This window comes from Aulostomus chinensis, chromosome 9 (assembly GCF_037954235.1).
Source record: "Aulostomus chinensis isolate RoL2024-O1b breed Wild chromosome 9, RoL_Achi_v1.0, whole genome shotgun sequence".
In the NCBI taxonomy this organism is placed as follows: Eukaryota; Metazoa; Chordata; class Actinopteri; order Syngnathiformes; family Aulostomidae; genus Aulostomus; species Aulostomus chinensis.
In genome coordinates this window covers 21272281-21300125 of record NC_141328.1, presented here as the reverse complement: position 1 = coordinate 21300125, position 27845 = coordinate 21272281, and the positions used below count along the sequence as shown (strand labels likewise).

At 42.5% G+C, this 27845-nt stretch overlaps 1 protein-coding gene across 2 annotated transcripts in view; it reads right to left on the bottom strand.

Annotated features, from left to right (window-relative positions):
• sema3g (semaphorin 3G) overlaps positions 1–27845 on the bottom strand; it is a 61086-nt gene that overhangs the window by 20596 nt on the left and 12645 nt on the right. For both annotated transcript variants that reach the window (XM_086214227.1, XM_086214228.1), the window contains exons 2-4: positions 21596–21759; positions 14999–15061; positions 4595–4714 (exon numbers count right to left, since the gene is read on the bottom strand). In XM_086214227.1, coding sequence (XP_086070353.1) covers positions 4595–4714; positions 14999–15061; positions 21596–21759 — 347 coding nt within the window. The remainder of the gene's footprint in view (positions 1–4594; positions 4715–14998; positions 15062–21595; positions 21760–27845) is intronic.

Here is a 27845-nt window from a genome sequence, read left to right as displayed (position 1 = left end):
AGCTGCTGACAATCAGCCCTCACCTGTGGGCACTCAGCCTGGCTGAGGCCATGAAGAGAGCCTGGATTTCCCTGCTCAGTTTTGAGTGATAGGATAGGAAAGGATAAACTTTATTGTCCCATACGGGAAATTTGTTGTCGACAGTAGTGCATGATATGCTACGACATAACACTTAACAGTTGCACAAGCATACACAATGGCACAATTAGACAGACACATACGGTGTCAAATAATAATAAAATAAGATAAGATGGAAGGCCAACAGCCCCAAGTTACAATATTACACAAATTACACAATTCCCCAAAATTGCACTGGTATAATGCAATAGCATCAAAAAGATCGTAGTACATACTGTTAAGTAGTCTACAAGTAAGTGCTGGAGTACACTGAGCACCAATATAAATACATACTTAGTCGTCTAGAAGAAAATGCTAGAGTGCTAAAGTGCTATTGTACTATTGCAGATCCCAGCAGCAAATAAATAAAAACTGCTCAAAACAAGTTTACAATGATGACGACGCAGGGCAGCACCATAAGAGAAACTGAATAGAACCTGAATAAGATAAAGACAGATACAAAAGGAGAACTAGCAGGTTAAAAGCCAGGTAAAACCAAGACAATTAAAAAAAAAAAAATTAAGCCGCAGCTTTGTTTAGAAGCGTGATGGACATAGGAAGGAAGGAGAGCTTGTAACGATTAGTTTTATGTTTACTTGCTCTGTAACGTCTTCCTGAAGGTAAGGTAACAACTCATATTCAGAGTGAAGGATGTGAGTAAAGTCATTAAGGATTTTCTGAGCCTGATTTACAGCGACTCTCTCAAAGACAGACTGAAGAGATGGGTAGGTTATGTGTTGGTTTCGCTTTCATAGCAGATTTGATCAGTTTCTCTATCTTGGATTTGCTCTGAACAGAAAGAGTGCCGAACCAGGCGACAAGACCATATCTGATGAGACTATCAAAAATGGCATCATCAACATAATTTTGGGGCTGACGCCAAACAATCTAAGCCTGCGGAGAATCAATCTCTGAGACAGTTTAGAACATAAGAAATCAACATGTGCGCTCCATTTCAGTGCGTTATCTATCATTACACCCAGATATTTGTATGAATCAACCTGCTCAATATCGCAGTCACCGATAACGGCACAGCTGTGACTTTCACATTCCCTCGGATCCAGGATCATCTCTTTGGTTTTATTCGTGTTTAAGATGAGATGGTGCCTCTCACACCAGACCTTAAAGGAAGCCATCTCATTAAAATAAACAGAAGCACAGTCACCGGCATTCAAAAGACTTAAAATAATTGTGTCATCAGAAAATTTGATGATAAAGTTGTTGGGCTAACTGCTTCGGCATTCGTTTGTGTACAGGGTAAATAACAGAGAACTAACAGCTCCTTGGGGGATCCCTGAACTGCAACTTTTTGCTTCAGAGAGTGTTCCATTTACATTAACTTGTTGCGTTCTGTCAATTAACAGAGAATAGAACCATTTAGCAATCAAGGGATTAACTTGAAGGTTGAACAACTTCTGGATGAGAAGATTTGGACAGACAGTGACAAAAGCAGAACTAAAATCAGCAAATAAACTACGTGCATAGGCCTTGGGCTTTTCAAGATGCTTACTGACTAGATGGGTAACGCTTACAATCGCATCCTCAGTGCTACGGCCCTGTCTGTAAGCGAACCGAAGAGGATCAAGGAATGGAGATAGCCCAAGTTTAATTAGATTCACTATGAATTTTTCAAAACATTTAATAGCCACAGATGTTAGAGTTATCGGTCAATAATCCTTATTTTCTAAGGGACAGGATATTTCAGGCACAGGAATGACTGTGGACTTTTTTCCAAAGAGAGGAAACTGTGTGATTATTTAAGGACATTTGAAAAACAGGGCACCAGCCTTTAGTTAATTCAGAAGAGCAGTGTTTATATAAAAGGGCAGGCAGGCCGTCCGGTCCTACAGATTTCTCATTGCACACTTTACTAAATATTGACAGAATCTCAGAAGGGTCGATTATCACACAGTTAGAGGAGGAGCAGAGGGTCAACACCTTCAGTTGACTTTCTGTGGTGTGCATGTGTGTGAGTGGAAATATACAAATGTACAAGTGAATGTGTTCAAGTTTTGTCTTTTTTTGCAGCTACATTTTATTCCTGTGCCTCCTTCTAAACACCCAAGCAGCCCACTTGCTCTTTCACACTCCTGGATGCAGTTTTTTTTTTTTTTTTTTAACTAGTATCTTCCTGACCCTGTCTGTAAATTTGTGTTTTCTGGGGAAGTGTAAGACTATCAAAAAAGAAGGAATCATGTAATGTTTTTGCTATGGCACCTGTCATGATGATGCCCTCTTTAAATGTTTTGACCGCTGGATTTAAAAAATGAAGCAGGACTCGTAGAATGTGTTGAACAATTAGGTCGGTTGACCCAAACCACATTATCTAGTGCCATGATTCCATTTACGTCGAGGACCAAAAAAATCAGTTGCATTCTCACAAATCCCCTATTTCAGGTCAACTTCTTCATGGCTGTCTTCTTTATGTCATTCTCACCTTCATGTGCAGAGACTTGTGGATGAAATGCAAACATCAGGGATGAAGGAATCGGTTCTACCCTGCAGCAAAGGAACTCTGCTCTGGGGAGACTTGCGAGATAAACTTTTGCCTAGTAGAATTCCAAATAGGTCAGCAAGGTTTAGCTTGTTTGCCCTGTATTGCAGCTACAAGTGTTTGCATATGGACTTGTTTTACTTGAAACTCTCTGGACAGCAGCACTGCTTATAGCGGGTCTGAATCAAACAGATGAGCTATAACAAAGTCTTGAGTCCTGTAAGATCCAGCAGTGATTCTGCTGAGTTGACTTTTGTCTTAAGTTTTTCTCATTCTCATCCATACGGACCATATAATGATGATGTGCTTTGAGTTATTTAGTACAAGCAGTGGAGGACGTGCTATAAAATGCAGATGCCAAACCCACAGAGGTTGACAGATTGAGAGTGAGGTGGAAAATTGCACACAGGAGAAATGCACAACTGTGGGCAGCACACAAGAAATGCTGCAATGCGCCCCCTGTACTTAACTGGACTCTTAAGTGTCCACATAAGTCACACAATCCACCACACACTAGCTAAACACACACCACTAAAAGGTTGGCACTTTCCCACCACAATGTTTCATTTCCCTCTTGAAGCTTGTTGCCAACTTCCAGTTTTCCGCTCTCCCCATGCCCAGTTTGACTCCCTCCTGCTGGGCTGAGCTCAGCGGCACATTGGGTAAGCTATGAGTTGGCCTTAATGGCTCCATTCATTGATTCTTGTCTTTCAATTGGTGTGAGACTCAGCAGAGGGTCCCACTGAGCTGAAATGCTGCTTGGAGAGCCAGCATGTGCAGTTAAAAAGCTGTGTAGAGGGCCTGGTGTGGCTGCCTGCTGAGGCCTGACCTTGAACCCCAGGGTTCCGGTCAATTTTTGTAGTAAAATACTGTGTGCAGAGCCCCTACCCCGGGCCTGGCTCCAGGGCGGGGCCCCGGTGCCCCTCCAGGCTGGGTACACAGACTCCTAGGTGTTGCTTCCATGAGGGGTCTATTGAACCATTCTTTGTTTAGCCCTTCGCCTAGGACCAGTCTGAATTGGGTGACCCTACCAGGGGCAAAATGCCCCCAACAGCATAACTCCTAGGGTCACTAGGGCAATCAAACTCCTCCACCACAATAAGGTGACGGTTCCAGGAGGAGTGATGCGGGTGCTAAACCAGTCCGTTGCGGTAAAGAGGGAGCTTAGCCAAAAGGCGAGGCTCTCAATTTACCAGTCAATCTACGCTCCAACCCTCACCTATGGTCATGAGCTTTGGGTAATGACCGAAAGAACGAGATCACGAATACAAGCGGCCGACACGAGTTTCCTCCACAGGGTGGCTGGGCTCTCCCTTAGAGAGAGGGTGAGAAGCTCAGTCATTCGGGAGGGGCTCAGAGTAGAGCCACTGCTCCTCCATGTTGAGAGGAGTCAGTTGAGGTGGTTCGGGCATCTGGTGAGGATGCCTCCTGGATGACAACGACAAGAAGTCGTCCTAGTGGACTGTAATAAATATCGCATTGCAAAACCTTGACACAAACAGATCACAACAGTCGTGACTTTTCTATGCCTAGGCCACATCCTAAAACAGTCCATGTTTCATCTGTTTTTATTTTACGAGGGTAAAGATTAACATCTGCGTAGAATAAGACTTGAGAATGGCAACAATGAAAGCAGTAAATGACCTCATAGTTTAAGTGCAAAGATCTGGTGGTGCAACAGGAGTTTCCCCCTGCTGGCCATTAGAAAGTATGTAGGTATGTGGTGATTTCTCCGACCTGGACTGGTCTACTTCTATATTATAAAGTGTCTACGTTTTCCAAACGGCAGTAATTCAGCAAGCGCACAGTGAAATGGATTTTCTACCACTGAAAGCTACATATTAACCAAGTTTTCCTCAAACACAGGCTGTTAATTTTTTTGCATACGTGCCAACACAAGGACGGGTTTTGTTTTTGTTGTTTGTTTTGTGGGTAAGTGACTGGTCTCTATTCAACACACTTCATATTGTTGCCCCAGCTTACCTCTCCTCTGTGCCCTACATAGACGAAGGTGCACATTGGCTGGAAGGCACCGGTGCCACAGGCCAGGAGGTGTGTGCGGTTGTAGGGTTGAAGAAGGCGAACAAAGTTGGCACACTCCGTCTGCAACACACAGATTCACACACTTTAAAAAACATTGTAATATAGAGAAATATATTGACTACCACAAGATTAAACTAAGTTACAAGTTGTCAATTTGGGTTCTGATGGTACTGTTAAAGACGTAAGTTACATGTGTACTGTACTACACACACAGGAGGGAAGGATGGTTGAATACAGGAAAATATTAATGTGACAGGTTACATGAAAATTTTTCAAGTTTATGACACTTGAATTATCTGATATGTTGCTGATGAACGCATGGCAGAAGTGGCTTAACAGATGAAATGGGATTGCCTCATACCTCTGATTTTTTTAGCCAAGGGGACACAGTAAAACATGATTTAACACATCTGGGTCAGAACTAAAGGGATTCTGATTGTTTCTGGATCTCTACAACTGAAAATGTCAAAATTATTAAACTGTTATTTGTAATTCTTTAGAGCAGCCGACCACCCTTTAACATAGAAACGGTATCTGGCCACCGACCACCTGAGTATAATCCGCAATCATTACATGTAGAGGGAAGAGGAGTTACTCCCTAGTCATCTTAAAGTTGATGCCACCCCAGCAATAGGACAACAAATTAGGAAAATGACATGTGGGCTCCTAAACATTAAATCCCTGTCCTCTAAAGCTGTACTAATCAGTGATATCAGATTATCACATGTTTCTGTCTCTCAGAAACATGGCTGGGTCAGGAAGATTATGTTCGTTCAAATGGAGCCACTCCTCCCAGTCATATTCATACTCCTATTCCTGGAGGCACTGGCCGAGGAGGTGGGGTTGCAGCTATTTTCAACTAAGACCCTATAACCAACCCTAGGCCTAAACTTGGCAATAAATCATTTGAAAGCCTTGTTTTTAATCTCTCACCCAAATTGGAAATTCCTATAACCAGTTTCATTTGTTATAGTCTTCCGCCGTCCTGGCCCACACTCAGAATTTTTAGCTGACTTCTCAGTGTTTCTTTTTTCTTTACCTATTCTAGTCATCAAAACAGATAAAATAATTATATTGGGTGACTTCAATATTCATGTAGATGCTGAAAATGATAGCCTTCTCTCTGCATTTATTTCATTACTCGACTCAATTGGCTTCTCTCAGTGTAAATCCCACTCTTAACCACACCCTCGACCTCGTACTGACATATCGGATTGAAATTGAGAATTTTATTTTTTTCCCCTCCCCAATCCTCTTCTATTAGACCATTATCTAATAACTTCTGTATTTCTGTTACTGGACTATATGCCACCAGACTTTTTTTTTTTAAACTAGGTGTCTGTCTGTCTCTAAATTTAAGGAAGTAATTCACTTATATTAAATTCAATACCATGTCTCACGACAACAGAGATCCCTTATTCTGAATTTAGTCATTTTGAGATTGATCACATAGTAGATAATACAGCAGGTTCACTACGAACAACTTTCGACTCCATTGCTGGTTTAAAAAAGAATATAATTAAACAGAACAGCTCTGTGGTATAATTCCAACACTAAGCCACTAAAGCGAGAGGTATGAAAACTGGAAAGAATATGGCGCTCCACCAAGCACGATGAATCACGTTTAGCTTGGCGGAATAGTCTTACTAGTCTTACTATGTATAAGAAGGCCCTCAGTAATGCCAGAGCTGCCTATTATTCAACACTAATAGAGGAAAATAAAAACGGTCCCAAGTTTCTTTTTCAGCATCCTGCCTAAACTGTCATAACTCTGTAGACACCTGTATTCCTTCAGCTCTCATTAGTGATGACTTTGAGTTTCTTTAATGAGAAAATATTAACTACGAGGGGTCAAATTCATCAGCTCCTGCCCTTGCCCTTGATAGTTTCTAGTTTACCTGTAAACTTTGCAACAAACTGCTGTTAAACCGGGTTTATTTGGACCACTTTTATCAAATTAACAATACAGAGCTTAATTCACTGATTACCTCATTAAAACCTAACCTTTCTCTTGGATTCGATTCCTACTAGGCTGCTTAAGGTAGTTTGTCCCTCAGGTAGCTGTCATTTAACCACTGCTTAAGAACCCAACTGTAGACCCTGAGGTTCTACTCAACTACAGACCGATATCGAACTTCCCCTTCCTCTCTAAAATCCTGGAGAAAGCAGTGCTAATCAGCTGTGTGACTTCCTACATAACAATAGTTTACTTGAGGATTTTCATTCCAGTATTAGAGCCCATCACAGCACTGGTAAAAAAAAAAAAAAAAAATGCTAATGACCTCTTCATTTCATCAGATGATGGCTTTGTGTCTGCGCTCGTCGTGTTAGACCTGAGTGCTGCCTTTGACACAATTGACCATCAAATCCTGCTACAGAGACCTGAACTCAACTGGCATTGCCGATACTCTTCACTTTATATATGCATATATGCTTCCTTTAGGTCACATTATTCAGAAACGCTCCATAAAATTTCCATTGTTACGCAGATGATACTCAGTTATATTTATCAAAGCCTGATGAAGGCCAGCAGTTATCTGAACTACAAGCATGCAATACAGACAAAGGCCTGACTTTTAACTTTTGACTGTTAAGTGTACCAGTATATAAACAAAATTCATGGACTGCCTTTATTCATCTATGAAATATCTCAAAAATTAGAAACATTCTGTCTCAAGGTGATGCTGAAAAACTAGTCCATGTATTTGTTACTTCTAGGCTGGACGACTGTAACTCTTTATTATCAGGCTGCACGAACAAGTCGTTAAAACTCTGCACTGCAGCTGTACATGAATTGACAGGAACCAGGGAGAGAGACCTTGTCTCAGCTTTTCTGCAATGGCTTCCAGTAAAATTCAGAATTGTTTAAAATCCTGCTTCTCACTTTTAAAGCTTTTAATGGTCAGGCTTCATCATATCTGAAAGGGCTCAAAGTTCCTTCCGACCAGAGCCCTACGTTCCCAGCGTGCAGGTACTTGTGGTTCCTAGTGTCTCCCAGCGTGCAGGTACTTGTGGTTCCTAGTGTCTCCCAGCGTGCAGGTACTTGTGGTTCCTAGTGTCTCCCAGCGTGCAGGTACGTGTGGTTCCTAGTGTCTCCCAGCGTGCAGGTACTTGTGGTTCCTTGTGTCTCCCAGCGTGCAGGTACTTGTGGTTCTTAGTGTCTCCCAGCGTGCAGGTACTTGTGGTTCCTAGTGTCTCCCAGCGTGCAGGTACTTGTGGTTCCTAGTGTCTCCCAGCGTGCAGGTACTTGTGGTTCCTTGTGTCTCCCAGCGTGCAGGTACTTGTGGTTCTTAGTGTCTCCCAGCGTGCAGGTACTTGTGGTTCCTAGTGTCTCCCAGCGTGCAGGTACTTGTGGTTCCTAGTGTCTCCCAGCGTGCAGGTACTTTGTCGTTCCTAGTGTCTCTATATTGAGTGGGAGGCAGAGCCTTCAGTTATCAGGCTCCACTCCCGTGGAACCATCTTTCAGTTTCGGTCTGGGGGGCAGACACCCTATTTACATTTCAGAGTAGGCTTAAAACCTTCCTTTTTGATATACAGTAGCTTATAGTTAAGGCCGGTCAGGCTTATCCTTGACCAGCTCCTAGTTTATGCTGCTATAGACTTAAGACTACCAGGGGGACTCCCATGATGCATTGAGCTTCTACTCCTCTTTTTCTATCCATCTTTATCCATAAACATCCACACGTATCAATGCATCATTAACCTAAACTTCTTCCCCGGAGTTGTCTGTGCTCTCTTGCTCTGCAGGTCACCTGGGGCTGTAGACGTTGGGTCGATCGCTTCCTGTCCTGGACCAACCACTCGCTCGCCCTGTGTTCCTCTCTCGTCTCCGTCCCTCCCTCTCTCTCTCCTTCTCCTTCTCAACCCCAACTGGTCGAGGAAGCTGGCCGCCCACACCGAGCCCAGTCCTGCCTGAGGTTTCTTCCTGTTAAAAGGGTGGTTTGTTTTTTTGTTTTTTTTTTCTTGCCAATGTCACTGAGCGGTTGCTCATGTGGGAATGTTGGGTCTCTTTCATTCGAATTAAAGAGTGAGGCTCTAGACCTGCTCTGTGTAAAGTGCCTTGAGATGACACTTGTTGTGATTTGGCGCCATATAAATGAAGTGAATGAGATTGATAAAAGGAAGGTCTTCATTGCCGCTGTTGCAGGATCTGTTTGCTGATGGAGAATTGTTGGGTGTCAAATCCTTGAAGGATTACGGTGCTGGACCTGCTTTACTTACGTGTCAGAACTTTTTGTTGTTGTTTGGCGCTATACAAATAAAAATGACTTACCAGGCAACATAAGGTGGCAAACCGTCAAATGCAATAAAAATTTAAAAAGCCTTTCAGGATGACAACTGTAAAAACCCCAGTGTCACTCGAGCATATTTTAAGAGAGAAAACCAGGGATGAGGTCAGTATTGTATGCTGTCTGCAGGAAGCTGAGGCCACAACAACTTCCTTCCTGTCTGTGACATCAGCGGCGGACTGTCAGTTTAGAGAAAGCAGATCAGCTGTGTGTCATTAACAAGACGTGTATTCACCCCATAGTAAATCGGATTAGTTGAATGAGGTGCACATGTTTCTTATGTCTGCACAATTTGTATACAAGTGCAATGTGTGGTTGTCTTTTTTTCTGTGCAAATGTTGTACATGACTGTCTTGTAAATCTGACAGTTGGGGTGTGTGTGTGTGTGTGTGTGTGTGTGTGTGTGTGTGTGTGTGTGTGTGTGTGTGTGTGTGTGTGACTGCAATGTAGAGATGCAGACCACACACAAACGCAAACACTGATCATTTCTTCAAGTGCTTTGTTGCAATGGAGACCTGATGTAAACCATGTCACTGCAGTGCAAGAAATGGTTTATTACATGTCAAGCCCCCCCCCCCCCACACACACACACACACACACTGTGGTTTTAACAAGAAAAGGGATTTTCCTCCATGAAACTTCTAATTTTTATTTTTTTTTATTTTTTTTTACCATCAATTACTTCACCAACACTGGCTTCTGATTAAAAACCTTCACTAAGTCATGCAAAAAGCATTCTGATAGAGGTTTATTATGTATGTTATTCAAAGACTTTCCAGAGATCTCTGTGGCTTACAAGAGTCAAGAAGAGCGGAACGAAATGCTGACAAAGAAATACGGCTGAGTTCTCTCACCCTGGGATTCAGGGTTTGTGTGGTCTTACTGAGATGAAGTGGCAATAAAAGGGAGTGGTGTTAAAACAGAAAATATTTGGTATCTCAGGGAGATCTCGGACCAGTTGTAACATCTTGCCAGGATTGCAAATGGAGACTTTGAATCAGTGCGTGGAAAGCATATCCACGATCAGGGCTGGCAAGTGCGAACAAAAGCCCCCAATGTTCTTTTATGAACCTTCTGACTTTGAAGGGAAGCTTAGCTGACCCCATATAATCTTTCCCAGAATTACCCTCCTGCCATTCCCCTTCAAGCTTTGAATCTTCCCACAAAAGACAGTTTAAGGGTTTGAAAAAGAAGTATAAATAGCATTTTAACATCAGATTATCCCCATATTCCCAGAATAGTCGTAGAGGTCATTAACATAAACAAATACGAACACTGCCAAGACCTCTGTCTTCCATGAACAGTGTGCGGAATGTTTGGTTTCCCTTCTTTTAATCTGCTGCATCAACTCAAATACTCTTGATGGGTGCTTAAGATGCCCAACTAAGGACAAATGGATGAAGGTGTGGAATCCAAAAGAATAATCAACTTATTACTATGAATTATTACTTATTATGAATTTATGAAACACCTTTTTATTCTTAGAGACCCAAGGAAGCTTTGGCGTACGCAGCAGGTGAGGCTGTGGTAACGGTCAAAGACACACATGCAGAGAAAGGGAGAGCTGACTTTGAAGTTTGTGGTCCGAGATGTCAGACAATGAGGTCCTGGATCAGGATTCTAGGTTTATGGTGTCACTCTTTAAAAACCAAACTTCAAGGCAAATAATTAATCTTTTTTTGATTGGATGAAAGGGTTGATGGACTACATGACTTGGACGCCCTACAGTTTCATCCCGCTGAAGATCATCTGGACAATGATGTCCCCATCGTTGCCAAAGATGATGCTGATAAGTCTGTCAGGACACTGAAGGCCAACACTGCTGTGGCTGCCCACGTGAACGCTGAATCAGGATGTTCTTAGAGGACCCCCTGTCTGAAGGATCCAGCCTGTGGCAGAGGAACTGCTCTCTGGTGGATTCAGAAAAAGGACACGTAAGCAGCAGCGAACGACTCTGATTCTGCAAATTAGTCTTGTTTATTTCGGGTAAGTAATCTGAGTCTTTAGGTTTTATCTGAGTTTAAGTTTCTCTTATCGCATTGATATTTAAACTTTCTACAAAGTATCACGTGGGTGTGAGGTTTTGTAACTTGCGATTGTGATCGTATATGCACCAGTGTTGTGGTTAGGTTCTCTTTTAACTAAATCTGTCTGGGATGGGTTCCAAGACTGAGTTTGCAAAGAGGACACGTTCCTTGAGGTGTGACCAGAGCCAGGGAGAAGCAAATTTGGACTCAGACAGCAGTGTCCAATATAAACAATCAATGTTCAGTGGAGAACACTAACAGGATATGGACACAAACACCACAAAATATACTCGACAGGACAACACGTAGTCAGTTGAACCTTCGGCACAAACCCAATCAAAGACAGATTCACAGATCAAAGCTCCACAGCTGGATGAACTGCTCTGTCCAAGTCTCTGCTCTCAGCAGCGGTTCAAGTTTTTATTTGGAGTACTCTTGTTTGATCTTCAGACATTGAAAACATTTATTCATGGAGAGAAAAACTTACCTAAGTGAGATGAGTTGTTTCTCTACTTTTTTTTAAAATGCCACCATGTTACAGTCAGTCGTTTTGGATAATAAAACCTAAACCCCTGACTTGGCTTGTCTATGATGCCTGCACCACAAGTAAAGTGACAATTTCAAAGCAACACTTAGCAAAGTTAATTTTTTTTCTGATCTTGGTTGAGGCCTATTGTCACTGTTTACAATAGACGGAAAAGTCCAACAGTTTTAACATGCAGAAATGAGACTGCAGGAAAACGAAATAAAACCACTGGGAGTTGAGTGTCTGTCCCAGCCACATTCCATTCATATGACATTCACTTGTCCTGAAATGTGAATCAATCACATTGATCATTCCTTTTTCCTTCGTGAATTTGTCCCACATTCCCCATGGTCAGCTGGTTTTAAACTGTTCGTAACAGTGCGTTGGGCTCTTAAGCGCTTCCCAAATGGGGTTGATCTTTGACAATGTACGTGAATACCTGAAGCCCCCAGGACTTTTTTTTTTTTTTTTTAACAGACTTGTATCAGAAAACTAGCATGTAGTGCCTGTGGCAAGGGGGGTAATTACTGAGATCTCCTCCTGATTGGTTCAAGACAGCAGAACAGGTAGACATGTTTCAGAAGTAGAGGCACCATGGTTGGTCTGGGTTTTTTCACACTATCTTAGCAAATCAAGGAAAATCTTTATTATTAGCAATAATCCAGAAATCCTGTAGTGGTAGTTGTGAGGTTCTTTTTTTAAAGTGCAAACCAGTGAAGGAAAACTGAATTTTTTTTGGCTGCCTGTGCACCTTTTTAATTGCAGAGTATAACACGTACTGGTCTACTTGCAGAGGTCAAATAAGCTTTTCTGCTCAAAAAGTTCATGCTCGACTTTGTATTGGACTGTTGTTTCAGCCCATTAGTGATATTGGCTGGATAGTTTCATCTGACTGCACATAGAAGAAACAAGGAGACAGAGAAGTGTGTTGACAGCTACAGCAGGACAGAACACGCCTGGCTGTGGCGGAACGCTGCCTCCCCTTCCACTGGTATTTATTTGTCTGAGCTGTAATTAATGACGGTGAAGGTCACGAGGTTGTGACTCCGAGAGGCAGCGCTATCATTAAAACTGTTGACAGTGCTGGACGCTTGTCAATAAAGGGCTGTGGTGACAGAAACTTTCATTGCAGAGATAAAAAGGACGTCAACCGATGTTTAACACTGATGCTGTCATGCAGCTGCAGTGCTTCAGTAGCATATATTTCTCCAGGTTTTTAATATCATTTTTCCGACATTTGCCTTGAATTAAAAACATTTTTTTTTGCTTTTCTTTTGAACACGCAGGTCCAAAAAAACAACGAAGCCCTTTCACCTCTCCACCAAGTCAAACTTGTGTTGTTTGGCCACCACAGACAGCAAGTGGAATGTGTGCGTGTCTTTAGCTCTGCAGATGCCACGAAATACGACGGCAATCCATCTGATTTGACACCTAAAATTTCAGAAACACAAAGCCAGAGATGTGAAGGAATGCCGGAAGAAGTCTGTGTAGTTTAACATAAGACAAACAATTCTATGGCACACACGACTTGTTTGGGAGTAAGTCAGGTAGAGTTGCACTGTGAGATATTTCTGTTCATACATTGTGACAGTTTCCAAAGTTCAGAAGCTTAGGTGCACACAGAGGAAACGGCAATTAAAACTGATAAGGCACCAAGGACACACCTGCTGCTTCAAACTGAATATATGCACACACACACTAACCTGATCCAGATGGAGAGTGTCTGGTCACAAGAGGATACAAAGACTTACTAAACACTCTCCAACTCTGTATGTGGAGGCACATAACAGTCAGTGCCAGACAATAAATTCTGTGCAGCACTAACTTAAGAGCTTCAACAAATGAGGTCCAATTGAATGACGCCACAGAAGATCCTCACTAAGTACTCCTTCCTTCATGTCTCCCTTTTACACGTCTGTTCATTCAACAATCAACTGTTGCCTTCGGTAAGAGTGACTGGATGTTTCGTCCCAAGAGACAACATACTTAATTACCCCTCCTCCTCCTCCTCCAGCAGACCAAGCTGAATCGGCTTGTGAGGAGGTGGATGCCTCAAAATGCTGACACGGCCTTTTCACAGTTGGGTTGTCTTTTTTTTTCTGAACCTGAAACCTCATTAAAAACATGTTTGTTTCTGGACATTATTTGAGCTTCATCTGTCTTAAAACAAATTCAGGAACCTCCTTGTAAATCCTTTTCATCTCTTAAACCCCCCCCCCCCCCCCGTTCAGAGCATTCATTAAGAGGTGCACTCCCATCCCTCCTTCACAAAACCAGTAAAAGTCTTCATTTACAGCAGCTCTGTTCCATGCGTTCTCATCAAGTTTGGATGTCTTTTACTGTATACTAGGTACTGCCAGAGGCACATTCTGCATTCCTCATGTGCCCTTTGGGCGGAGTTTTATTACTAAAAGGAACTTGCAGTTCTTCAAATGCATTCCTATTTTGTATTCTGTATTCTCTGAAATCTTTTAAAATGTCTCTCTAAACAGAAATTAAATCTCGAAATAATCCGGGCATGAACTTCAAGATACAGGAAACAGGAGCAGAGGGTGAGATGGCCAGCCTCCGGAAAACCTCTTGAAGCCTGTAGGGACCCTCTTAACAAGCCCAGATTTGGAGAGCAGAAGTGGCATGGAGAGTTGCTTGTCTGCTCTTCACGAGAGCGACGCTCAGCACTTAACGATATTCTGTGTATGCTTGAGTTAAAATTACCCAAATTCTGGCAGTCTGTTCTGTTTCTAAGGACTAAGCAGTAATTATTCATTAACCAATTAAACCGAATTAGGCACTAGCTTGGTTGTTTTATCATATAATATTAAATCACACTGTATGGTGGTTACTGGCAACGGGAATGGAAATCTGAATGTACACGCCAAGACTGGTACGGTTAAGAGTTAAAACCAGCTGGTGATTACATCAGGAAAAATCTAACAGAGCACTCAAAGGCACGACATTGGCTCCAGCACGCATGCAGGAGTGACTGCAAGATTCTCCTCATGTCTGTCAAAGTTTGTTTGATGCCAGTAATGAATGCTGATTTACTGAGCTAACATCAAAACAAGCACAGTGAGAGAATGAGGGCTCAGACAGAATGCCAAGCAAATATTGGAGGAATGTATACAGGGGCGATGAAATGTTGTTGGACACGAACAGACGCAGTGATAAGTTGATAACACGAGCCAGTGAGTTGAAAGTGTCCTCGTAATGGGGGGGAAAAAAGAAGATGCCCAGTTCATGGTTCTTCACACACGGACAGGTTCACAATCGCAGGCCAACAGCTACAGATATTTATAACTAGAAGGTAGACTACTTGGAGAGCACCATATGACATCACCAGATCTTGATCCGGTTTCAGACATCTAATCAAATGAGAGACTTCAGGTTGAGGAACATTCTACCGCCTGTCATCAAAATCCATCCCCAGCTTTTTGGGATGGCATGCAAACAGACACCCATGACACTGATCCCATCCCCTCATAGGTAGTCACCCATCACTTACTTGAGGCTCCTTCCCCCTCTGAATGCAGTCCTCCCTGTTGCCAGGTAACGGGGGCCAATAGATCTATTGGGTGAGAGAGAAACAGTCATCAGATCTTTGAACTAATGCAAACTTCGTCAGTCACATTTGCAAGTGTCATTCACGGAATTTTATATTACATGAAAATATGTCACCACAGTTAGAGGCAAGAAGTGGAAAAGACCTGGAATGATGAGTTCTGGGATTTTTTTGAGTTTCATTTTGGCCAATAATGCTGAAACCTTGATTTGAGACATTTGAGACTCATGAATCATTCAGGACAATTATGACACCCATATGCACATTTGTTTTCACCTAAGTTACATTTTAGATAATCACAATGGGGATGACAACTTTATAATCAGAAACCATGAGGAACCTTTGCGTGACTAAAAACGCGTGGACACGGTTGAGTGGAGGGAAGGTTGACTGTCCAGAAGATACTCTGCTCTCTGTGTGTGCAGATGCAACAAAAGCAGCAGACGAAGACAAACTACGTTAACAGAGAGTTTCTGAATGGATCTGCCCAAAGGCCTTCCTTGGCTTATGCTACTCACCTCCACCAAGTTTAATGGTAGATTTACTGCTAGGATACTGCAACAACAACACCAGGAACTGGGTATCACTGAAACACTGTACGCCAACCTTGTTCTGGCTAAGGTTGTGTGTTGGCATCCATCTTCGGACTAAGATGTCACATGTTGTATTGAAGCTAATTTTTCAACTTTGCTCGCAGCCGACATTTATATTGTGGCTGTTGTCTTGAGGTCTTTCCCTGAGATAAGCACTTCACCAAAGCTAATATTAATCCTGGATAAATCAGGTTTTGTTAACTCGTCACACGTCTGAAGCCAAACCAATATCTGACTGAAGGTCCTGCCCTTGCTCATTGCTCAGTCCCCTCAACACCATCTACATCTTGAGCCTACAAAGCAAATAAGACCTTTGGCAGTGGACAGGCAAAAGATTGTTCAATCGGATCTTTAATATCCTTATAAGACCATCTGGAACTTTCCAAAACTGAAATAGACTAAACTTTTCTATTTCCAGCTCAAGCTCTCACAGAGCAGATCCAAGATTTCCCGATTACGAAAACCTCTTTCCTCTGATTCTGTCAATTAAATTCAACCCAAGTGGAAGAGGCGCATCTTAGATAAGCAAGAAATCTGGAATTTGTGAAACAATGAGACTGCCTTTCACAAAGCATTCTGCAAATGAAACATGAAATCAAACTGCCACCGTAGAGGATAGTGCTGGAGTCTCCTGGAGACCAGAGAGTTACAGATCAGACAATGAGTCTTTGTCTGGTTCAGGAGGAAACTGGCTTTGTTTTGGCTAACGGAGAGAATAGAAACCAGGGAGGAAAACAGACCCCCTCCCCATTATTTCAAACACAGTGAACACAATGAGACAGTAATGCATGTGTGCATGTTATAAATGTACAGCTGGATCAATCTGAGCTGACACACATGCTCATGAGAGTGATTTTCACTTTCAGAGAGCAGTTCAAGACTTGGCTGTGAGGTTAAAGTTCAGCTGGTGTCTCGGGGTCATTGAAATCATAAATTGATGGGTAAGAAAACAGAGACAAACACACATTGAATGTTCTTGGCTCAAAACTGAGGCGCATTCTCTCCCATTTTGTCCGTCACACCCTAAATTATGATGGCGATTTTAGACCCTCTGTGATAAAACCCCAAGTCATGGCAGCCAGCACAGCTGACTCATCCTACAATAAATCTGTAACCTGACACACTCGCCATTTATGCCCAGTTAAATGTTCCGTACAAATGTTCGATTGAAAAACCACCCAGATCTATTTTATTACTGTAGCTTCTTGTGTCAGAGGAAACAGAAGAGGGAAACACTGAGGGAGTCTTTGTGGGAATAAAAAAACGGCCTTTTAGCTCAGGGTATTTCATCTTACTGCTTATGAGATGTCAGACAGGAAAGCTGTGATATCTGTCACAGCGGGTGTTGCTAGCACTATCTGAGGGTAACTAAGAGCCAAAGACATGAAAGGTGTGCACTCTGGGCCATTGTAGATGCGACTACAGACAGAAGCTGCAAGGTCTTGATTTTAAAAGTGCGTTCAGTTCAAGACCATTTAAAGTCTGCTGTTAGAATTACTAAAAGCTCACGTTGCGTTAATCATTGCTGAAAATATTATGGTTCATATTCAGTGTCAGAGGTTGTGTCTCTTTTCCATGCAAGAGTTCGTGAAATGTCTGGAAAGGCTAAGCCCAAACTTTTGCTTGTAATTTAGTGTCAAAAGATGAGAAAAGCAAATTCTCTGAAACGGCATCAAATCTCATTGGTATCAGGCGTTCTAACGGTACGTTGCAAAGACTGGGTCTGACTTTAATTTTACCTTATGCTTAGCGCTCTTGACAGTTTGAATGTCTTCAAAGCACATGAACCTTAATCACTAGAGCAACGATAGAACTCTCTCCACTATTTTAGAACATCAGCACTCTGGTCATGGCAGTTTTTAGCTTTATTACCTGATTAGAAATAATTAAGATCACATTTGTCACAAATGTTTGTGAGATTGAGTGATTGTTTTCATAGAATTTGCTTTTTTTTTTTTTTTTTTAACTGGAGATTTTGCCTCAAAAGCTGACTTTCAGTTGTTGGATTCCTCTAGAATTAATCACTTCTTTCATGCATGACTGCAATTAATGTAGTGTATGTTTGGGCAGGTCTAAAACCTGGCTTGGATCTGTGGAACAACTCCCTTGTCATGATGCTGGCCGTGGGCCCGTTGAGAGGCTGGCTCACACACACACACAACGTGACCTTCAACAGCCTGACTGAATGCCTCACTGATACTGATCTACTGTCTAGAACCTGGCAGGAGATGGTCTGAGTCACTGTTCTGCAATATTACATCCATCTTTCCACTCTGCACACTTTAGGAACTACGGCCAACCTCCTCCTGCCAACTCTGTTCCTTCCTCTGCGTAACTGTTTCTTGGCTCTTCATCACTGTGTCACCCTGTCTCTCTTGACCTTTTTAATCCACCCTAAAACATGAATCATATTTGCTATGGCTTTGATCTTTGAACTTGTTTATGTTAACTGCAAAGAAATCTGGAAACAAGTGAGCCGGGCAGGGTGGTCACGAACGTGCCGTGTCCTTGAAGTTCAAACTTGAAATGATCATGATTTTTGACAGCGAATCCGCCCCTGCTCATAAACCTCAAGAGCCAGTAGTCCGGTTTAAACAATACTTACGAAGTGAGCCAAAATAACAGACAGAAACTCTGTTCTTGTGCCAGGTACTGGCACTAGAGAGCACACGGAGAACTAATACATCCGCCAAGACATTATGACATCATTAGATCCTAATCTTAAAAAGTCGGACGCACTTTTGATTGAACATGGAAGAACAATGATTTCAGATCTCCTGCTAACACACAGACGCACCAACAGCAGTGATTTTATTACCTCCTCGGCAGAGATGATGCAGTTACATAATGGAACTATCAGACTAGGACTTGTGGCATTGCCCTGTAAGAGCTGTCGCGAATATCTTTATCCTCTGCTCCTGTGTGGGAGTTATGAGGCCAACAGCTCTTAGGGTGAGGACTATGAATATCCAGTACACCCCCCTCAGTGATTCCCAGACCTTAAGTCCTGTACCCCCCAAAACATTTACCCTCCTGCTGTTTACCCCTCAAAGGCTGTCACATTTTGCTGTAGCTGTATTTTGTATTGAGCCTCTCAATATGAGAATGAAAAAAAACAGTCGCAATGTGAGAGACTTCTTGCTAATATGGATTCTTTTTTACTGTCGATGAATCGCCACCAGTGGCTAGGCTAACACGGCACACATTTCTAATCACACACATGTCTGCTGAGTTTCTGGAGGATTTAGAAGTAACTACAGATTGTTTTTATTTATTTATTTTTTTATTTTATTTTTTGGGTGAACCCCCACTTTGGGAATTCTGGGTATTGTGTCATGATATATTCTCTGCAGATAGATGTTATGATATTTTGATTCGTCATGTAAATGACTTGAGTAGTTTTGGATCATCTTTGTGCACTCATAACCTAAAACACTAGAGAACTACTTGGACTTGAACTCCTCTGAGTTGCAACATCAAGCTGCTGTTCAGGCTCATTTTAGCGGTTGCTTTTCCATTGCCCATAACTGGAGTAATGTAATAAACTTATTTATGATGCAACGAGACTAAAATTGCCTGAACCATAATATTTAAAAACCATTGCACTTCTCAATTCAACAGCCCCTCAGGAGAAACATGGCCACTTGCATGTCTTCTGGTGCGATGTGTATTCTTTGAGGCCAAATAGATTATTATAGAAATAAACAGCACTAATCTGGGACAGAAGCCATCGTTAAAACCTCCAAGGAACCGCTGCAACACACAACACACTGACAGTAACCAAACACTGAGCTGAATTAACCAGTTTTCACATCGTACAACGTGCCAACCACATCTCCAGGTTAGAACTGCATGACATTAAAACTGAACAATATCACATTTACATGAAACCAATTAGACGTATGTTTTTTGTAAAGAGAAACCGGGGTATTTCATCCTGAAACATTTACATGAAATGAATTAGAATTTTTTTTCTGAGCAATTGGGAAAGGGAACAGTTCATTTAATTCCAGTTTTGATGAAAAAGAACCTGAATCCAGTTTAAAGCTGGACAGAAACACACTGGGTGATGGATTCAATGCCATCAACTTGTGTTTAATCAAAGCCTTGGGGGCGGAGTGACACTCAGTCCCGCCAGCTCTCACTTTTCACTGGTCTGGCAGTGGGAAGACTTGCCATGAGACTCTTCACACTGAGAAGGTTCTGTTGGGTTATGATCTCACGACAGATTTCACACGTTTTCAACTCATTGTAATTTAGATTCTTAAGCATCGGAAGTCTTTTCCCAAAAAATGGAGCCGTTTCATTGGATGCATTGCAAGAATGTGTGTGTGTGTGTGTGTGGTGGGGGGGGGGGCGAAATTATGACTTACTTTCATGTTTCTACCGTCACACATTAGAAAAGACCAAAACACAGTGAAAAATTAACAATATGACGTTACGATCGCCAGCCCAGACGGAGAACAATGAAAAGGATAAGGTGGGTAACCTGTCTTTTTGTGTGTCATCACACTCTTTGACCCATGTATGAGCGAAGCAACACACACAAATATGTACGTGCACACACACACACACACACACACACACACACTGCTACTCTTGAAGTGGTGACGCACACAAAGGATTTCTCTAATAGAGGCAGATATTTTTATTCTAGAGAACGAGTTTACTGGAACACAAAGTGCACTGTTGCCTCAATGAAAGGAAACATCAGCATTTTTTCCCCCAAAGCTTTTTCTTCTATAGCTACACATGGAGATGAAATTAAATCCTGTTTTAATTTAAACTCGTTCACCCCCCCCCCCCCCCCCCCATAATTGAAGCTTTCCAAAAGAAACTCAAAGGCCAGTAAGATATTTCAAACCTGATATTTCATATTCATGTTTCACAATTGATAACACACTTTCTGAAATCCAAACAAAGATGTCATACACGTCGTGGTAATCTTGCTCAACAGCTTCATTACAGTGAAAAGCCTTCTTTGTTTTCGCCCGATACAAAAAAGTTATATTGTACCGTTATCAGCTCAAAATCAAACATCCAACGATCTTTATCTTTCCCTCTCATTGTTAGCAGGCTCCAAGTGTGTGTGACTAAACATTCTGGCATGACGGTACGTGTGATGCAACACTTCAGTCCTCCCTCTGTGTCAACGCTGCACTCACTGTGATTTATGTACAAAATAGAAGAAAAGAGTGGAAGTGTGAACAATTGTCATATCACCCAGGCCCCCATGCAGACGGTTAGAAGTGTCTCTCGTCAAATCTTGTGCCGTTAAAACTTTATGATACATTTACACATCTGTCAAATAAATTGAGTAAAACACATTGGCGACACATGTTCTTCATGAATCCTTTCAAGCATGGATGAGATTCCACTAAATATCTAGTAAGGTCTTCATAATTAATTTTCATTATTTATATGAAGAGGATGTGTATTCGTGCTCCATCAAAAAAAGTCAGTGGCACAAATGTATATTTTTGGTTCCTTTTCTAAAGAGATGAAAGCATTTGGGATAAGCATTTATGTACAAGTGCAAACAAAGTGAAGTACGTCTGGGTAATTTGACTGAGCTGTCCCCTGAACAGGTCTGTTTATGTTAGGAATATTTAGATATCGGCTTAACAGTTGTACAGCGAGTCAGACATGTTGTAATGGATGTGTTTAACTGTGCAAGATTTCCTCTGATTACATATTAACGCAAATGTGTCAAAGTAATGGCGTGTGGTGCATATACAGTCTGTAGTGACAGGGGGTTTCATCTTAAGACTGATTCAAGATTTGTAATTTTGGGGGGGGGGGGGGGGGTCCATCCTCGCTGGTGCTCTTTTGCTGTTGTGATACCACTCATGATGAAAGGTTTGTTTTACCATATTCATGGTTGATTTATGACAAATCCTACGCTATGGCTGTAATTCTTCAGCCATAGAATTATTGAAAGATTCACCTCTTTGGACTCGGTGCTGGCAGCAGGTCCCAGCAGGACGGAGTACATGACATCCTTCCCTCCAAGGAAGAGGCGATCACGGTACTCATCCAGCAAGACGGCGGAGAGGGAGAACTGACCGTGATGACCGCTGAAGATGGACGACCTGTTGGTGGACAGCAGGTCTGCAGACATGAGACAACAGAGCGGGCAAAGTTAAACGCACAGGAAAGAAATGGTTAGATACACATCAATTTGGAATTTCTGGTCAAGCAATGAATTCCATGGATGAAAACATCATTTTACTAAACAGAGATTAAATGAGTGACATTTGAATATAGCAAACAAAAATGTTTGGGTTCAAAAAACCTGCAGGTGCAGGTTATCTCGCAAAGCTAAATTGTGTGGTTCATGGGTTTACAGAGTGTATGAATTTACAAGTGCACATGCGCTCATTATACGCACTCCCATGTACCCGTCAGTGGGAGAGCAGCAGTCTGCACCTGGCTTCTCGCCTCTGATCTGGCAGCAGCTTCAAAGTCAAAAGGTCGATGCAACAACTCGGCAGGAGCGGTAGAAACCAGGTTGAATTGGAGTTCAGATCAACGCGGGGTACCTCCTCTAAATACTCTTCTCCGTACACACGCGCCATTTATCAAGTTTCTGCTGAAATCCAAGCAGCAGCTCCAACGCGTTCTCATCAAAAACAATAACGTTCCTCTTGACGAGCGTTGGTATCGCACGCTGAGGGCGTGAACATTAAAGCATCACTATTTGAAGTTTACACAACCAAAAACTGAGTGAAAGCACGCACGCTCAGGATTACAAGCAAGTCTTTTCTTCTTCTCAAACAAGAGAGAACCAGAGAGAACCCACGCAGGCACAGGGAGAACATGGAGGCTCAACACAGAAAGCTGATGACACAGAAACCTTCTTGCTGTGTGAGGACAGTGCTAACCACTGCACCCCCGCCCAAGATTCTCAGATTGTGAAACTAATTTCTTCTTAATTAAGTTCAGATTCTCATTTTGTCCATAGTCTGTGTTACTGGTTCAAATCCCCAGATGAGGGAAGGAGTTCTGGACGCTGCTCTTGGAGGACAAGTGTGAATCTCACATCATGATGAGGCCTCATCCCCACATCAGCAGAGAGGGTGGGGCGACTGCTACAAATTGGGCATCGTGACTGACTTTTTTTTTTGCTCCTCCATTTTAAGCTGACATCCTCAAACCAACCTGAGGAACGAAGGGGCATCAAGCGGGTTCTCGGTTTGCGACTCGAAATTCAACATTATCCCACACACGAGAACACGCCTGGGATGTTTCTTCCCCTTATTCCAGCTCGAATTGTTTGCCTGCAGGCACACACAGATGAGCACATTCGAACATCCTCACCCTACATTACCCTCATTACCAGAAACTTTTAGTGCGAGGGTAGGACGCTTTTAACACGACAATGTCTTTTCTGTATCCAGGCTCACTAATGGGGAATTTACAGAAGCCAAACAAAAAGCCTGTGATGAAAAGACGACTGGTGAAACACAATCCTCCACCGAGACCAAGCAACACTGACGCCTTTTTAAATGATGTATATGAAAAATAAAACCTTCTGAAGACGGTGTGTGTGTGTCGGGGGTGGTTTTATATTTTATAAAAAACTGGATATAAGACTTCAAAGCTGCTGGCAAGAGAATATAGGAGATACACAAGCATGAGGGAGACATCATGGGATATAGTGTACGGAGAGAAAGATAAAGTCGGAGTGGTGAGGGAGGCTTTGTGGCTTTCAGCAGTTGGCAGGAGAGCAGGAATAATGAGCAGAAAGAGAGGCAGAGGAAGCCACACGAGAGGCAGAAGTGTAGTTATTTATGATGGACGTATTGGGACTGGCAGGGCAAGTAGAACACTTTCTAATGAGGAGTCATGGACAAAACGTTTTTACTTTCAAGTGTCTCGATCCGTGCCACCCTTTTAATATTCACTTTTATGCTAAATGTTCTACTTTTCTCCGTATACAGTAGTTGCTCATTAACTGCAGCTTTTTAGCAGTTTTTGATTAACATATTAAACTTTAACTCCTACCATATTCCATATTCCGAGAGGTACGTTTAAATCTGTTTTCATGACGAGGTTTATCAGCGTTGGCAGACAGCTCGACATGTGATGACCAGCTCTAATCCAACTCTGAGATGACCTCAGTCCCCTTGTCATTCTTGTCCATGTCGAGCCTGAGTGTGTGTGGTGGGATGACAGTGTGTGTGGACAAAGTGTGGAGAGCTAATGTTTGCAGCACACCTCCTTTGTTTAGACAGGGAAGATGGTGGAAGATGGCTCGTGTGTGGTTACCAGCACAGCTTTCAAATGTTTGTGTATCCGAATATGAATTGAACATGATGCTTTTTTTTAAACCCCACTTTCATGTTTGCACGCTGAAGCTGAGCTGATCTCACCCATCAAATAGATGGTAGCCCGCAGGTGGTGTGGTTGTGGTCATGCGAATGGACCAAAACACAGAGAATAAAAACACCAGAGAATGAAGAAGACAGTCGGCGTCTCCATTTGGAAGTGAAGGACTGAGAGAATAGCTCAGGGCGCGAAGCCGAGCTCTGGTCAAATCCCTGCTATATCAGCTGACCTGAGCCTGGCCTCTTCAGCTGGCGGCCAACTTATCTCCTTCCATGCATTCAGTTGTCAGTCAAGGAACCTTATTTAAGCTTCTGCCTATATTTCCTGCTTCCTCTGTACTCCGCCTTGCAATCCAACTCCACCCCAACTCCTCTTTTACATTCTGTATCTGACTTAATCAATGTCACTTCTGTTGCTATGGTTGCAGACTCTAGGGTCTTTGCTACTGCTGCTGCTCTCCCTGCCTTAGGCTTCCCATGTAAGCTCACAGAAGGACATGGAGGTCCCACAACAAGGCCACGCTGCCAAATTCAACCTACTGCAGTTTTCTTTCTGACTAGACTGGCTAAACCAGATTTATAAATGAGTGCATTATCACTTTAAGTAATGTCCTCACTCCATGTGTCCCTGCGATGGCAGAGACGGAGACTCTCAGGAGCAAATATATACAATACATTATCCTTGCAAACAGAAATCCTTGAAAAACAACAAAGTACAAAAACAGAACCAAGAGCTTCTGTCTAGCTGCATGATCTCACCTCTCACCATTCTCTTCCCTGCTGCCTATCCATCCTTAACTCTTTCCCACCTATCCATTTAAACCCTCTCTCCATCACGCTCTGGCTCTTCATCTTCAACTTCCTGGTTTTGCTTTCAAGCTCTTTGAAATGCGTCTTCAGTTTCATCCCCGGTGTCTGTCCATCTGTCTTCCTGTCTCCCTCGCCTGTGCTACTAGATTTTTCCTGCCTTGTCTCTCTTTTATCCACATTTAAGAGCCTCTACATCTACACTGTTCCTCGGAGCATCTGTAGGGGAACCTCTACATCTGTCTTGAATGAGTCTTATTTCCCTAAAGGCAGCCAGCCAACGCTGCATTGACAAACAGCAGCCGTGCCAAACCAAAGCGACACACTGGAGGGCATCTGGTTTCCCTGTACGTGTCAAACCTCAGCTATCGCATCACGCAGCCTCACTCTCCATAAAGATGTTTGCGCTGTAAGTTATTCTGAGATTTATTTGCGCTGTCAATGTTCCGCTTATTCCAGCTAAAGCATGCCCTGCTGTCTGTCAAACATAGCAGAACAGACGTGAGGACTCACTGCTGCCTTCAAAGACTCGGCTTATTTTTCATTATTTGTGATTGACAGCATTTAAGCAACATGTTCTCAGCAACACTTCAACACTTTTCCCATTATGTTTTAAGGTTTGGGTTTTTTTGTACCGAGTTTGAACACTCTCTCTTTGTCTCCATGGGTTTCCCCCTGGAGCTCTGGTTTCCTCCAATAGTCCAAAGAAATGTAGTTTAGGTCTTCCGCACACTAGAGGATAATGGGGCCAATTGGCCCATCGTGACGATCGGGGGGCCTTCCCAATTGGAGGCTATTCAGAAGTGATCATCTGCTCGAACAATCCTGGAGAGTGAGGGTTTTACGGACATACGTTTCATGCTCCACAATTTGAAATCACGCCTGAAATCCTTTACCGTGAAAGGAACGTTTTTATGCAGAGGAGGCAGCAGCAGCCTCTGAGAGATGGGACGCGCCACCGACTGAATGTTGCTTGCTACAGTAATTAGCTCGCGTACCGTTTGAGCCAATTAAACTTTATTTTTAATTCACTTCCAGGAGGATAATTCTTATTGCATCCTCTCAGATGTGACTTCATCCACAGTTTTTGCTTGATTAAAAAGTTAATTAGCAAATTTGATCAGTTTCTCTGAGATCAAGACTCAGGAACAGGATAAAGGTCATATTTTAATTCTGTAAATGCACATTTGAAGTTATTTCTGTTAAATCTGTTGTTTGACAGTACTCTCTCACATTTGTAAGAACTTGAAAATCCTCTAGTGTCCACTTGGCATTAAGGTACCTAGTGACTCTAAATTATTTGTGAAAATAGCAGTCTTATCTCCTGCCTTGTCCAGGTCATGGTGGGACCAACCCAACTCCCTTCATCTGCTGCCAGAACAGCCGTGAACGCTGCCAGCATGGTGATGTCCTTTTAAATACCACGGCAACCAGCAAAGAACCCAGGAAGTCAACACAATCATTGGCAAATGCAAAGGGCAAGGCAGGGAATATTAGTCGGACTCTTTCCTTGATGGAGGGCTGCTGCACATCACTTGTACTGCAAGTCGAGGGAAAAACTGACAGAACTAACATTAACACATAGTCAAAATTCAGTCGGTTCATCTACTTTCTACCTCAAACTTCTTGCAGCAGTGGACAATTCGGTTCGCAAAATGCTAACAGCACACCTTCTTTTTACAATTAGAGATACTTTTAGCTATGCAGCCCAGCACGAGGTCACAAACCCCTAAGTGTTTTGTCTTTCCCACACTGCCACATTGGACACAAAGGGTAATCTTTTTTGACTGCTGAGGTGTATTTCTTTAATAGTGGTGATAAAAAAAAAAAAAACTTGTCTGCATGCAGTGATGACCTGCAGCTGTTGAGCTGTAGAAATATCCCACCAACAGGTTTAGAATGTGTGTGTAAGAGGAGAACGAGAAGTAAAGGATTTCGAGAGTGAGATGGTTCACTCCTTAATCTCATGCTGACATCTTCAATGTACAAATTGGGTAAAAGCAGGGTAAACTATGCACACACACACACACACGATGGTATCAGTGTGATTGTTGGGTCACTTCGGTAGGGGCACATCTGAAGTCTATTAGACCCGCCTATGCTGAAAAATACATACCAGAAGTACACACGCGCACACACACACACACACACACACACACGCACACACACACACACACACACACACACACACATCCTATCAAGGATCAATAAGTTGCTGCTTAAATTGCGTATTCCCATCTCAGCTGAACACAGTCGGTGTGTTTCTTTGTTCAACGTTTGACTGACGCGCGCGCGCACACACACACACACACTAACACACACACACACACACACAACCGCAGACATCAACAAATAAAGAATCATTACACTGCTGACAGTCTTCCCAGGCTATCATTAGATCTCTGCTGTATTGTTGCAGTGTGCCAAGTATTTTTGGAATCTGCCTCATTTTAAGCATGCTGGGTTCCCCTCCTCCTCCTCCTATAGATACTCCTAAAGAAGAATTACTAATGTGGTTAGAGTTTTGCTTTAAAAGTATTGAGTTTCTCATATCCAGGGAAATATCTCATTAAAAACATTATCTACTGCATCTACTCGATAGACCGCACCAATACTTTCCGCACACATTCACGGTTTTAAAGGGATTCTCTGACTTTTCCTCTCGCTTGTAACTTTACTAGTTCACTCTGATCCCATGAAACAGAGCATATTCATTTGGGACGTTATCAAAGCCGACTGTCAAAGAGAAGCTGAAGCCTCAGAGAGCACAATGACAGAATGATCAGACTCCATCAAACTGTGTTATGAACTGTCAAGTAAACTTTAAGTAAACTTTGGAAATGACGCAAAAACAAATGCAAATTAGACCTGATTTAGCTGATAACAGAAACAACAACGGACGACAATACTTTATCTTCTTCAAAACCCAAAGGGATTTGATCACATGGATTACATTTTTAGGAGATGATTCTCTCAATCAGCGGTGTATTCTTTCATGGATTCTTATTCAGATTGCCGATGAGTTGAAAGTATGACATTTCAAAGTCAAATCCCACTGTG